A 15140-nucleotide genomic window follows, 5' to 3' on the forward strand; every position below is an offset into this window, starting at 1 on the left:
GATCCCGTGGTGTCCATCTTTTTAAAGGGAATCCGTCAGCAGGTTTTTGATCTGGAATCTGAAGACCACATGCTGTAGCTATTAAAGTACAGATTTCAGCGATGCCTCTCATTGTTTTAGCACCAGGAGCTTATCATTGATGGGACACCGTAGCATATGCTTGGTAGTCCACATCCCCCTCCTTTGATAAGCAGCTCAGCGTCTATAGCCATGTACATTGAGAGCCTGGTGTGGGCGGGAATAGCCTTCTCAGCTCTGCTACATTGCTATATCTAAAAACTCTGTGTCAGAACGGCTGAAACCAGTAAACTAGGTGATACATCGTTGGATTCAGGGTCTCTTGTCTACATCATGCTGCTCTCAAATGAGGTAGCAAGGACCTGCTGACAGAATCCATTCAAGTGTACTTAAAAGCGCCATCAGCAGCAGCATTCTGCACCTCTGAAAAGACAGACAGCGTTGAAAGTGAATGGATCCCTCGGGGTTTCATCTGAATCATGTAATTCGGAGATTTAGATGGAAAGCCCGATGTGAGTGATCAGCATAGAGCGCAGGATAAATGTGATCCAAGATGTTATGTAAAATGTTCCCAATAAAAGCTTCAACTCAATCCACAAAAAAAGCAAGTCCCCACTCAGGTCCGTCATCTGTTTATGGAAATATAAGGGCTTGCACGTTCCTGGCATTACAATGGCTCTGGAAAAGCGAATTGGATCCTCGCCCAAATCCTAATGCCCCCCTCCCTTCTGAGCCCCTCAGTGTACCTAAACCACATTTATCGTCCACATTTTTGTCAGTACTGTAGCGATTAGAGCCCACTTAATTTACTGGTGCGTATCTACAGAAGCACAAGCTAGGCACAATGTACAGGCACTACAATGGCAGATTTGCAATTTCACTAAGCAACATCCACTGCTGCTTGTTTCTGGAAAACACCCATGGAGTCAAAATCGTTACTACACCTGTAGATAGATTCTCAGGAGAGGTGTAATTTGAAAAATGGGGTCACTTTAGGGGGGGATTCTGCTCTTCTAGCACTTAGGGGCTATGTACAGTACAGACCAAAAGTTTGGACACACCTTCTCATTTAAAGATTTTTCTGTTTTTACATGACTTTGAAAATTGTACATTCACACTGAAGTCATCAAAACTATGAATTTACACATGTGGAATTATATACTTAACAAAAAAGTGTGAAACAACTGAAAATATGTCTTATATTCTAGGTTCTTCAAAGTAGCCACCTTTTGCTTTGATGACTGCTTTGCACACTCTTGGCATTCTCTTGATGAGCTTCAAGAAGTAGTCACCGGAAATGGTTTTCACTTCACAGGTGTGCCCTGTCAGGTTTAATAAGTGGTATTTTTTGCCTTATAAATGGTGTTGGGACCATCAGTTGTGTTGTGCAGAAGTCAGGTGGATACACAGCTGATAGTCCTACTGAATAGACTGTTAGAATTTGTATTATGGCAAGAAAAAAGCAGCTAAGTAAAGAAAAACGAGTGGCCATCATTACTTTAAGAAATGAAGGTCAGTCAGTCCAAAAAATTGGGCAAACTTTGAAAGTGTCCCCAAGTGCAGTTGCAAAAACCATCAAGCGCTACAAAGAAACTGGCTCACATGAGGATCGCCCCAGGAAAGGAAGACCAAGAGTCACCTCTGCTTCTGAGAATAAGTTTATCCGAGTCACCAGCCTCAGAAATCGCAGGTTAACAGCAGCTCAGATTAGAGACCAGGTCAATGCCACACAGAGTTCTAGCAGCAGACACATCTCTTCAACAACAATTAAGAGGAGACTTTGTGCAGCAGGCCTTCATGGTAAAATAGCTGCTAGGAAACCACTGCTAAGGACAGGCAACAAGCAAAAGAGACTTGTTTGGGCTAAAGAACACAAGGAGTGGACATTAGACCAGTGGAAATCTGTGCTTTGGTCTGATGAGTCCAAATTTGAGATCTTTGGTTCCAACCACCGTGTCTTTGTGCTACGCAGAAAAGGTGAACGGATGGACTCAACATGCCTGGTTCCCACCATGAAGCATGGAGGAGGAGGTGTGATGGTGTGGGGGTGCTTTGCTGGTGACACTGTTGGGGATTTATTCAAAATTGAAGGCATACTGAACCAGCATGGCTACCACAGCATCTTGCAGCGGCATGCTATTCCTTCCGGTTTGCGTTTAGTTGGACCATCATTTATTTTTCAACAGGACAATGACCCCAAACACACCTCCAGGCTGTGTAAGGGCTATTTGACCAAGATGGAGAGTGATGGGGTGCTACGCCAGATGACCTGGCCTCCACAGTCACCAGACCTGAACCCAATAGAGATGGTTTGGGGTGAGCTGGACCGCAGAGTGAAGGCAAAAGGGCCAAGAAGAGCTAAGCATCTCTGGGAATTCCATCAAGATTGTTGGAAGACCATTTCTGGTGACTACCTCTTGAAGCTCATCAAGAGAATGCCAAGAGTGTGCAAAGCAGTCATGAAAGAAAAAGGTGGCTACTTTGAAGAACCTAGAATATAAGACATATTTTCCGTAGTTTCACACTTTTTTGCTAAGTATATAATTCCACATGTGTTAATTCATAGTTTTGATGCCCTCAGTGTGAATGTACAATTTTCATAGTCATGAAAATACAGAAAAATCTTTAAATGAGAAGGTGTGTCCAAACTTTTGGTCTGTACTGTATATGAAGTCCGCAAACTATTCTAGGAAAATCTGTTCTCAAAGAGTCAAATAGCGCTTCTTTCCTCCAGAGTCTGGCTGTGTGGATAAGCAGTAATGTATAACCACATATGGCTTAGCCTTTCACTCAGCCAATGTTCAGCAGAAATTGTGACAAATTTTGGTGACATTTTTACCCATGTGGAAATGCAAAATCTGGGGCTAAAACAACATTCTTTGTAGTAAAAATTGAATTTTTTCTTTACCGACCAATGGTATAAAATTATATGACACATCCAGTCAATATGATCATTGCACCCTTAGATGAATTCATTGAGAGGTATAGTTTGTAAAATGGGTACAATTATTGGGGGAGGGGAGTGTGGGCTGCTGTTTTGGGACCTTAGGGGCTCTTCCAATGTGACATGGCACCCTCAAACCATTCTAGTAAATTCTGCACTACAATATGAGGCTTCCCTTCTGAACTTTTCACTGTGTCTGAAAACTAGTTCCCAATTACATGTAGGGTATTGGCGAACTCAGGAAAAAAAAAAAGCACAACTGTGAGGTACATATCTGCCTATTAACCCTTATAAAAATTTAAAACTTGGAGCTAAAGCAACATTTTGGCGGTGAATATGTAATTATTTTTTCTTCACCACCCAATGGTATAAATTTGTGTGACACACCTATGGTGTTAATATGCTCACCGCACCCCTAGATGAATTTATTGAGGGGTGTAGTTTGTAAAATGGGGTCACTTGTTGGGGGTTTCCACTGTTTAGGTACATCAGGGTCTCTGCAAACGCCACATGTGTCTGCTATTTATTCCAGCCAATTTTACGCTCCATAAGTCAAATGGGCTCCTTCCCTTCCGAGCCCTGCCATGTGCCCAAATTGTAGTTTTTCCCCACATATGGGATATAGGCGTACTCGAGAGAAATTGTACAACACATTTTATGGTCTATTTTCTCCTGTTACTCCTGTGAAAATTAAAAGTTTGGAGTTAAAGCAACATTTGTGGGAAAAATGTAAAATTTTTAATTTTTTTTCTTCCACATTTCTTTAATTCCTGTGAAGCACCTAAAGGGTTAATAAGCTTCTTGAATGTAGTTTTGAGGACTTTGAGGGGTGCAGTTTTTAAAATGGTGTCACTTTTGGGTTTCTGTCACACAGGCCCCACAAAGTCACTTCAAACATGACGTGGTCCCTAAAAAAATGGTTTTGTATATTGTCGGAAAAAGGAGAAAATTGCTGATAAACTTTTAATCCTTCTAATTTCCTAAAAAAAAAAAAAATCTTTCAAAAATGATGCAGATGTAAAGTAGAAATGTGGTAAATGTTATTTAATTATCTATTTTCTGTGGTATAACTCCCTGGTTTAAGGGCAGAAAAATTGAAAGTTGCAAAATTTTCACATTTTTTGTAAAAATTTTGATATTTTCATAAATAAACGCAAATAATATCAACCAAAATTTACCACTAACATGAAGGACAACATGTCATGATAAAAACATTTTCAGAATCACTGGAATATATTGAAGCGTTCCAGTGTAAATATCTCACTGACCCAGGTCAGAATTGAAAAATTGGCCTGGTTAGGAAGATGAACACAGGCTCTGGGTTGAAGGGGTTCAACTAAGACTTGTAAGAGATGAAGCAACAATAAAAATCATTCTTTGTTTTAAAACCTGTTCCTCCTTTGCCCTCCAAAAACAACTTTTTTTGTAATATACAAGTCAGGGCGCTGAGTGCACCCTTGGCATGTATAAATGCCTCAGTGCACCGTTCCACCCACTGCACAGCCAATCCTTTGTTGCCCAGAGCCAAAGCTGTCTGAAGATAAACCTCTTTATGTGGTCGCTGCCCCTCTGCAAAAGAGAGAAGACAAATCACTCTCTCCTCGCTTGACATTGCTCGTCTCCTCTGCTATCACTTCAGTGCAGGACAGCGCTCACATATTACAACCCCTGGCAAAAATTATGGAATCACCGGGCTCGGAGGATGTTCATTCAGTTGTTTAAATGTTGTTGCAAAAAAGCAGATCACAGACATGGCACAAAACTAAAGTCATTTCAAATGGCACATTTAAGGCTTTAAGAAGCACTAAAAGAAATCAAGATTAAAAATGTGGTACTCAGTAAGGGTAATTTTCTTTCAGACCAAGCAGAGGGAAAAAAATATGGAATCATCCTGTAAATTTTCATTTCCAAAGCTAACACCTGCATCAAATTAGCTCTGCTCGTTCATCTGCATCTAAAAAGGAGTGATCACACCTTGGAGAGCTGTTGCACCAAGTAGACTAGAAGAAGTTTGACAGCCTTTTTTCTGACCATGTGTCCCTCCCATTCAGTCACAGGTGGTTTTAACTAGCTCTACCAGCCCATACATTGTAGGTTAAAAGCCCAAGCAGAGACATATTGTCCATACAGGCTTACAGCCCAAGAGTGGCATATCCAGTGGTAGTGTAGCGTAGTTTCCCATCATACGAAGGTGACCTTGTCGTGGTTGATGGACACACATAAATTGGCCAAATTATGCGCAAAAAACCTTCATTTTTCAAAGTGACATTAGTCCAGATACAATATTTCTTATATTTTCATGTATGGAGTGCCGAAGTTCTTTTTGCAATTGAGATTACTTTTTTCTTCAGAGCACCCGAATAGACCAGTGAGCGACCCCTCTCTTTTTTCTATTAATCATTTTTGGGATCCCGCTCCTGGAGCATTGCAGCAGGTACGTGTTCACACTATTAGAAGTTTGACAGCCTTTTTTCTGACCATGTGTCCCTCCCATTCAGTCACAGGTGGTTTTAACTAGCTCTACCAGCCCATACATTGTAGGTTAAAAGCCCAAGCAGAGACATATTGTCCATACAGGCTTACAGCCCAAGAGTGGCATATCCAGTGGTAGTGTAGCGTAGTTTCCCCATCATACGAAGGTGACCTTGTCGTGGTTGATGGGCACACATAAATTGGCCAAATTATGCGCAAAAAACCTTCATTTTTCAAAGTGACATTAGTCCAGATACAATATTTCTTATATTTTCATGTATGGAGTGCCGAAGTTCTTTTTGCAATTGAGATTACTTTTTTCTTCAGAGCACCCGAATAGACCAGTGAGCGACCCCTCTCTTTTTTCTATTAATCATTTTTGGGATCCCGCTCCTGGAGCATTGCAGCAGGTACGTGTTCACACTATTAGAAGTTTGACAGCCTTTTTTCTGACCATGTGTCCCTCCCATTCAGTCACAGGTGGTTTTAACTAGCTCTACCAGCCCATACATTGTAGGTTAAAAGCCCAAGCAGAGACATATTGTCCATACAGGCTTACAGCCCAAGAGTGGCATATCCAGTGGTAGTGTAGCGTAGTTTCCCATCATACGAAGGTGACCTTGTCGTGGTTGATGGGCACACATAAATTGGCCAAATTATGCGCAAAAAACCTTCATTTTTCAAAGTGACATTAGTCCAGATACAATATTTCTTATATTTTCATGTATGGAGTGCCGAAGTTCTTTTTGCAATTGAGATTACTTTTTTCTTCAGAGCACCCGAATAGACCAGTGAGCGACCCCTCTCTTTTTTCTATTAATCATTTTTGGGATCCCGCTCCTGGAGCATTGCAGCAGGTACGTGTTCACACTATTAGAAGTTTGACAGCCTTTTTTCTGACCATGTGTCCCTCCCATTCAGTCACAGGTGGTTTTAACTAGCTCTACCAGCCCATACATTGTAGGTTAAAAGCCCAAGCAGAGACATATTGTCCATACAGGCTTACAGCCCAAGAGTGGCATATCCAGTGGTAGTGTAGCGTAGTTTCCCATCATACGAAGGTGACCTTGTCGTGGTTGATGGGCACACATAAATTGGCCAAATTATGCGCAAAAAACCTTCATTTTTCAAAGTGACATTAGTCCAGATACAATATTTCTTATATTTTCATGTATGGAGTGCCGAAGTTCTTTTTGCACCAAGTAGACTGACATGAATCAAGGCTCCAACATGAGAGATGTCAATTAAAACAAAGGAGAGGATTATCAAACTCTTAAAAGAAGAACATCACGCAATGTTGCAAAAGATGTTGGTTGTTCACAGTCAGCTGTATCTAAAATCTGGACCAAATACAAACAACATGGGAAGGTTGTTAAAGGCAAACATACTGGTAGACCAAGGAAGACATCAAAGCATCAAGACTGGAAACAAAGCAATGTGTCTCCAAAACAGGAAATGCACAACAAAACAAATGAGGAACGAATGGGAGGAAACTGGAGTCAATGTCTGTGACCGAACTGTAAGAAACCGCCTAAAGGAAATGGGATTTACATACAGAAAAGCTAAACATAAGCCATCATTAACACCTAAACAGAAAAAAACAAGGATACAATGGGCTAAGGAAAAGCAATCGTGGACTGTGAATGACTGGATGAAAGTCATATTCAGTGATGAATCGCAAATCTGCATTGGGCAAGGTGATGATGCTGGAACTTTTGTTTGGTGCCGTTCCAATGAGATTTATAAAGATGACTGCATGAAGAGAACATGTAAACTTCCACAGTCATTGATGATATGGGGCTGCATGTCAGGTAAAGGCACTGGGGAGATGGCTGTCATTACATCTTCAATAAATGTCCAAGTTTACATTGATATTTTGGACAGTTTTCTTATCCCATCAATTGAAAGGATGTTTGGGGATGATGCCATCATTTTTCAAGATGATAATGCATCCTGCCATAGAGCAAAAACTGTGAAAACATTCCTTGAAAGAAGACACACAAGGTCAAGGTCATGGCCTGCAAATAGTCCAGATCTCAATCCAATTGAAAATCTTTGGTGGAAGTTGAAGAAAATGGTCCATGACAAGGCTCCAGCCTGCAAAGCTGATCTGGCAACAGCAATCAGAGAACGTTGAAGCCAGATTGATGAAGAGTACTGTTTGTCACACATTAAGTCCATGCCTCAGAGACTGCAAGCTGTTATTAAAGACAGAGGTGGTGCAACAAAATACTAGTGATGTTTGGGGTGTTCTTTTGTGTGTTTGTTTTTCATGATTCCATATTTTTTTCCTCAGAATTGAGTGATTCCATAATTTTTTCCCTCTGCTTGGTCTGAAAAAAAATTACCCTTACTGAGTACATTTTTAATCTTGATTTCTTTTAGTGCTTCTTAAAGCCCTAAATTTGCCATTTGAAATGACTTTATCTTTGTGCCATGTCTGTGATCTGCTTTTTTTCAATAACATTAAATAACTGAATGAACATTCTCCAAGCCCGGTGATTCCAGAATTTTTGCCAGGGGTTGTACTCTCTCCTTGCAGCTGACATGGCTACACATCTATGCCTGGGCGAAGTCATCAGCAAGGAGAGAGTGGTCAAACCAAATATTCATTTGATTTACATTTCTCTTTCGTACATTAAATTTATTTTTATCAATTAAAACGCAAATTATTAATGCTGATACTTTTGAAAAACATTCTTACTTTGCAGCATTTTTTTCCACACATTTTTGCACAGTACTGTATGTCTACAAAGAAACAAACAAACATCGACCATCATCTCCTAACAGCAGCTTGCACCCATTCACATTTGCTTCATTCTGTGGCTGCAACATATACAAAGTATACAGCAGTACACTGTGCACCAAGATATTTGCAAATGTATATGTGAATTATTTTAAATGGCATCAAAGCCCATTAGACTAAACTTTTGAGGTAAAGTTGAGGTAATTGGCGTAAAAATCGGTCAACTGAATTATGTTCACCAGCTACCAGCACCCCGTGGTCGGGTCGATGGGAATTTGGAATAGTGCGTGGCCACGTTTGCACGGGCTTTAAATGCAGCGGTCAGGGGTTGACAGCATATCCTTCCTGTCTCACAACCCTTAACATCTTCAATTCTCTCCTCTGTCCCCCAGCACCTCCTTCCCCTGCTCTCATCCCAGCTGAAGACTTTGCCTCATTCTTCAAGCAGAATATCGATAACATCAGAGAAAGCTTTGGCCTACAGCCCCTCCTCAGCCCTCCTCCAAAACCAGCTTCTCCGCCATTACAGAAGGTCAACTTTCCTCTCTGGTCTCAAGATCTGATACAATTTGGCTTCCAACCGCATCATTCCACTGAAACTGCCCTGAATAAAGTCACCAATGACCTACTAACCACCAAATCCAAGAGACATTACTCTGTCCTCCTCCCTCCTGGACCGGTCCTCTGCTTTTGACACAGTGGACCATTCCCTCTTACTACAGATTGTCTCATCTCTTCACAGACTTGCCCCATCTTGGATCTCTTCATACCTAAAAGACAGGACATTCAGCATCTCCCACTCACACACCACCTCCTCACCTCGCCCCTTATCTGTCGGTGTCCCCCAAGGTTCAGTCCTAGGACCCCTGCCTTTCTCCATTTACACCTTCGGCCTGGGACAGCTCAGAGTCCCACGGCTTTCAGTATCATCTCTATGCTGATAACATACAGATCTACCTCTCTGGCCCAAATATCACCTCCTTACTAACCACAATCCCACAATGTCTGTCCGCTATATCATCCTTCTCTGCTAGATTTCTAAAACTTAACATGGATAAAACAGAATTCATCATTTCCCACCCCCATCCCTAACAGACCTATCCATTAAAGTCAATGGTTGCTCACTCTCCCTAGTACCGGAAGCTCGCTGCCTCTGGGTAACCCTGGACTCTGATCTCTCCGTCAAACCACATATCCAAGCCCTTTCCACTTCCTGCCGACTCCAACTGAAAAATATTTTCCGGATCCGTACATTCCTTAAATCAAGAATCAACAAATACCTAGCGCACGCCCTCATCATCTCCCACCTCGACTACTGCAACCTTCTGCTCTGTGGCCTCCCTTCTACCACTCTCACACCCCTCTAATTTATCCTCAACTCGGCTGCCCGACTAATCCACCTGTCCCTCCCCACTATTCCCTGGCCTCTCCTCTCTGTAAATCCCTTCACTGGCTCCCTATTGCCCAGACTCCAGTTCAAAACTCTAACCATGGCATACAAAGCCATCCACAACTGGTCTCCTCCATACATCTGTGACCTAGTCTCCCAGTACTTACCTGCAAGCAACCACCGATCCTCACAAGATCTCCTTCTCTACTCCCCTCTTATCTCCTCTTCCCACAATCGCATACAAGATTCCTCCCGTGCATCTCCCCTACTCTAGTACTCAGTACCCCAACATAAGACTCTTGCCTACTGTGGAAACCTTCAAAAGGAACCCGATGACCCTACCTCTTCTGACAAGCCTACAGCCTGCAGTAACCCTCGTTCCACCATACCGCTGCACGACCAGCTCTACCCCCACCTACTGTATCCTCACCCATCCCTTGCAGATTGTGAGCCCTCACAAGCAGGGTCCTCTCTCCTCCTGTACCAGTCGATGACTTGTATTGTTTAAAATTATTGTACATGTTTTTTATTATGTACACCCCTTTTCACATGTAAAGCGCCATGGAATAAATGGCGCAATAATAATAATGGCTATGTAACACATCCAGTGTCTGCAGGGAATGGTGCAGGCACAGCTCCTGCATCACGGACAAGGACCAGACATATGAAGCATGAAGTATTTAATCTATGGGAAGGGGGTAAACGGCATTAGCCTTTGCTTCAATTATATAGGTGTATGAAATTACACACACACACAAATTATATATACTAAAGACACACAATAATTAAAGTACATCATATGAAAACCCCCACCGATCGCTCAAAAGATGGCTGAGAAGTGTGCAGTTTTGGGTGGCAGGAGTACACGGCTCCTGCCTTAGTGAACGCACAGAGTGAGTACAGATTCAATAGAAAGTCATATAGCCCATTACTTTCTATTGAATCCGTACCCCACTCTGGGCGTACGCTCAGGCAAGAGTTGTGCTCTCCTGCCTCCCAGCCTGCATACGTTTCAGCCAACTTTTGAGCGATCTACTAGCATTCAAGCACTTGAACGTTTAGTTACTATTTAAACACCCTTTTAACATCGTTGCAGACCACCTATGGACTGGTTTATTTTAGATTATTATTTTTATTTTGTAGGCGAGGTCTCCAGGACTGAACACAGTATTCCAAATGGTGTCTAACTGTCCCTACTTTTTTGCTGGTTATGCTTATAACTATGCAACCAAGAACTCAATTTGCTTTTTTTTTTTTTTCCTTCTTTTCTTTTTTACTACTGCCTGGTTACAATGGAGACTCATTTTATTGGGATTTTAATTAAAAAAAAAAAAAAAAAAAAAAAAAAAAAAAGCTTTAAATATTTTTCTCTTTTGGTGTTTAATGAAAAATTGCTGGTTTGATTTACTATATATAAATGAATAACAATTTGTAGAAACCATAAGATAAAACAATCTTATGGTTTTTATTATGGTATTAGTATGAAATTAGTAGAATTTCATACTAATACAGTCATTAAAACAGAGTAATTAATAGGCAGGTAATACTAATCAATTTGACAAGATTAATTAGTCAGGAAGAAGCAGACTGCAGGTACCCGGGGATGTGGCGGCATCTGATTGTACAGAAGAAGCACATGATTTCCAAGGTTTAAAAGCTCTACAGCTGCATTGTGAATACATAGCAATTTACTATAAAGATTGGGTGCGGTTCTTCATAGTTTGCAACTGTGTGGACAAACCGCTACATGTGTGGACCGCCGATACCACCCGGATCTCTTACTGCTGCACCATCCAGAAAAGTCTGCACTTCTTCCTCAAGATGTAGAAAAAACGCTGAACTAGGAGAAACTGGAGTGAAAATGCCAAAAGATACAACATTTTTGTGCAACTTCAAGTGGCGCCAACATTTTGAAACTTTTCAAAGCAATTTAGGTCAGAACTCTGGCGAAATTGCTTTGATGAACTGGGGCCTATGACTAAGTTTCCACAATAAGTGGAAAATGGTGATTTGATGTTGCAGATTTTCTACAATATTTCTGTACCAATTGGATGAATTAGGTTTTGGAGTGCATTTTTTATTTTTACATGCGTCTATTCTGCCATTCTTTTTGTCTCTTTAGTATGTCAGTTAATAAAAGTGATATGTTTTGGATGCCTCTTGCTACTTCGCTTTGTGGCAAAAAAAATGCATTCATTGAAAAGAAAAAAACAAAAGCAAAAAACAAAGCAAAAATGGTATGGCATCCAACAACAGGTGAACTCAGCCTATTAACCCTACTAAAAGAAGAGTTTCCAGTAAGAAGCAGAATTGTGAATACAGGGTATAACTAAGGATCAGTACTATGGAAGGAATGCAAAGGGCAGTTACATAGATCATGTAGGCAAAGGTTATAACATGTCATAGGCATATCTAAACTCCCACGTAGAACTGATGCTCCTCACTACTGCTCAGCTCATTTCATCCGCAGCTTGGATGTCTGCCTCTAGGCCTTTTACTAAAATACACATTTATTATACTTTTGACATACTTTAGCCTTTTGTTTATATGCGGTGGCATATCTCTGTTATTAGAACTTAAAGAGTAAAGGATGTTTTTAATTTTTATCTAATAAATAAATAGTAAACATAAAAATAAGAAACCTTGGAATATATCTTATAACAGAAATCTGCTTCTTTCTCCACCAGGACTGATCATTCATTATCAAAATTGTCAATTCAGAATTAAAAAATTGTATTTCAGTGAAGATCGAAGATGACAGTTGGTGCTGATGAGATTCTATGTTGATGTGAGGTGGATGAGTTCCTCCTCTAGCTCCTCCCATCTACATAGAATCTTTTCAGCACCAACTGTCATATGGTATCTTCGTAATATAAAAATCTGCCTTCATTGAATACAGATTTCACACAAGAATTGAGAATGAAAGATCCAGTTCAAGAGGAGAAAGAAATAGAGCCATTCCTATAAATATCTTGTTAACATTGTTATGGACTGAAAGATTATGGGGATATGAAACAGCCCAACAATGAATAAGTTCATAAACTTCAGTCTGATCATGCCAGGTTCAGGCAATCCTAGAGTTGGTTAGTGTGGTGTACGTGTGTGCTCACACAGATAGCACACTGACCAATGGTAGTCAATGTGGACGTGCACATAAGAGCAGCATGTGCTCCAGCGCATGTAATGACCGGCGGCGCTTGTACACTGGTCATCTGAACTTGGCCTAGTACTAAGTGATGGTGTCCTGGCAGAGCAATGGTACACTAGCATAACATACTATACAAGAAGCACAATAAGAAAGTGATCACATACTGAACCAGCATCCAGAAGAAAGGCACCGACCCTCTCAAGTTTCTCTACAGATAAGTGCTGAAGCTGTGGCTGTGGTACAACCAAGTCATTAACAAGAATAGCCCCCTGAAAAAGAAAACATGAAATACAAATCATTCTCTAACTATTGTCCTGGCTGAAAAAACAGTAATTTCTAAAGTAGATTATACAAGTAAATTACACTATGGCTACCAACAACTAAAAAGATAATACTTGTAGTATATTAAATTATATGTTGGGTATTATAAGTATACATTGTAAAAGTAACACCAAAAATAATGAGAACAGAAAGGTGCCCTCTAGCTCATGCTATGTCTGGAATATACAGAGTCATGTAAAAGTTTGGGCACCCCTGGTCAAAATTACTGTTATTGTGAACAGTTAGGCAAGTAGGAGATGAAGTGATCTCTAAAAGCCCTGAAACTAAAGATGACACATTTCCTTTGTATTTTAGACAAAAAACAAAACATGTATATACAGTACAGACCAAAAGTTTGGACACACCTTCTCATTTAAAGATTTTTCTGTATTTTCTTGACTATGAAAATTGTACATTCACACTAAAAGCATCAAAACTATGAATTAACACATGTGGAATTATATACGTAACAAAAAAGTGTGAAACAACTGAAAATATGTCTTATATTCTAGGTTCTTCAAAGTAGCCACCTTTTGCTTTGATGACTGCTTTGCACACTCATGGCATTCTCTTGATGAGCTTCAAGAAGTAGTCACCGGAAATGGTTTTCCAACAATCTTGAAGGAGTTCCCAGAGATGCTTAGCACTTGTTGGCCCTTTTGCCTTCACTCTGCGGTCCAGCTCACCCCAAACCATCTCGATTGGGTTCAGGTCTGGTGACTGTGGAGGCCAGGTCATCTGGCGTAGCACCCCATCACTCTCCTTCTTGGTCAAATAGCCCTTACACTGCCTGGAGGTGTGTTTGGGGTCATTGTCCTGTTGAAAAATAAATGATGGTCCAACTAAACGCAAACCGGATGGAATAGCATGCCGCTGAAAGATGCTGTGGTAGCCATGCTGGTTCAGTATGCCTTCAATTTTGAATAAATCCCCAAGAGTGTCACCAGCAAAGCACCCCCACACCATCACACCTCCTCCTCCATTCTTCATGGTGGGAACCAGGCATGTAGAGTCCATTCGTTCACCTTTTCTGCGTCGCACAAAGACACGGTGTTTGGAACCAAAGATCTCAAATTTGGACTCCTCAGACCAAAGCACAGATTTACACTGGTATAATGTCCATTCCTTGTGTTCTTTAGCCCAAACAAGTCTCTTCTGCTTGTTGCCTGTCCTTAGCAGTGGTTTCCTAGCAGCTATTTTATCATGAAGGCCTTCTGCTCAAAGTCTCCTCTTAACAGTTGTTGAAGAGATGTGTCTGCTGCTAGAACTCTGTGTGGCATTGACCTGGTCTCTAATCTGAGCTGCTGTTATCCTGCGATTTCTGAGGCTGGTGACTCGGATAAACTTATCCTCAGAAGCAGAGGTGACTCTTGGTCTTCCTTTCCTGGGGCGGTCCTCATGTGAGCCAGTTTCTTTGTAGCGCTTGATGGTTTTTGCAACTGCACTTGGGGACACTTTCAAAGTTTGCCCAATTTTTCAGACTGACTGACCTTCATTTCTTAAAGTAATGATGGCCACTCGTTTTTCTTTACTTGGCTGCTTTTTTCTTGCCATAATACAAATTCTAACAGTCTATTCAGTAGGACTATTAGCTGTGTATCCACCGGACTTCTGCACAACACAACTGATGGTCCCAACCCCATTTATAAGGCAAGAAATCCCACTTATTAAACCTGACAGGGCACACCTGTGAAGTGAAAAACATTTCCGGTGACTACCTCTTGCAGCTCATCAAGAGAATGCCAAGAGTGTGCAAAGCAGTCATCAAAGCAAAAGGTGGCTACTTTGAAGAACCTAGAATATAAGACATATTTTCAGTTGTTTCAGCCTTTTTTGTTAAGTATACAATTCCACGTGTGTTAATTCATAGTTTTGATGCCTTCAGTGTGAATGTACAATTTTCATAGTCATGAAAATACAGAAAAATCTTTAAATGAGAAGGCGTGTCCAAGCTTTTGATCTGAACTATATATATATATATATATATATATATATATATATATATATATATATATATATATATATATATATATATATATATATATATATATATATAGGTCCAATGCAAAAGTTTGGGCACCCTGCATGGCTAGTATCTAGT

The 15140-nt window shown here is 40.7% G+C and overlaps 1 protein-coding gene across 3 annotated transcripts in view; it reads right to left on the reverse strand.

Annotated features, from left to right (window-relative positions):
• Window positions 1-15140, reverse strand: part of SEC24B (SEC24 homolog B, COPII coat complex component) — a 110151-nt gene that overhangs the window by 13029 nt on the left and 81982 nt on the right. For all 3 annotated transcript variants that reach the window (XM_073640925.1, XM_073640933.1, XM_073640915.1), the window contains one exon: window positions 12883-12987. In XM_073640925.1, the coding sequence (XP_073497026.1) occupies window positions 12883-12987 (105 nt within the window). The remainder of the gene's footprint in view (window positions 1-12882; window positions 12988-15140) is intronic.

Source organism: Phyllobates terribilis, unplaced genomic scaffold, assembly GCF_046119375.1.
Source record: "Phyllobates terribilis strain yellow unplaced genomic scaffold, ASM4611937v1 Scaffold_1__5_contigs__length_1240528914, whole genome shotgun sequence".
NCBI classification, from domain to species: Eukaryota; Metazoa; Chordata; class Amphibia; order Anura; family Dendrobatidae; genus Phyllobates; species Phyllobates terribilis.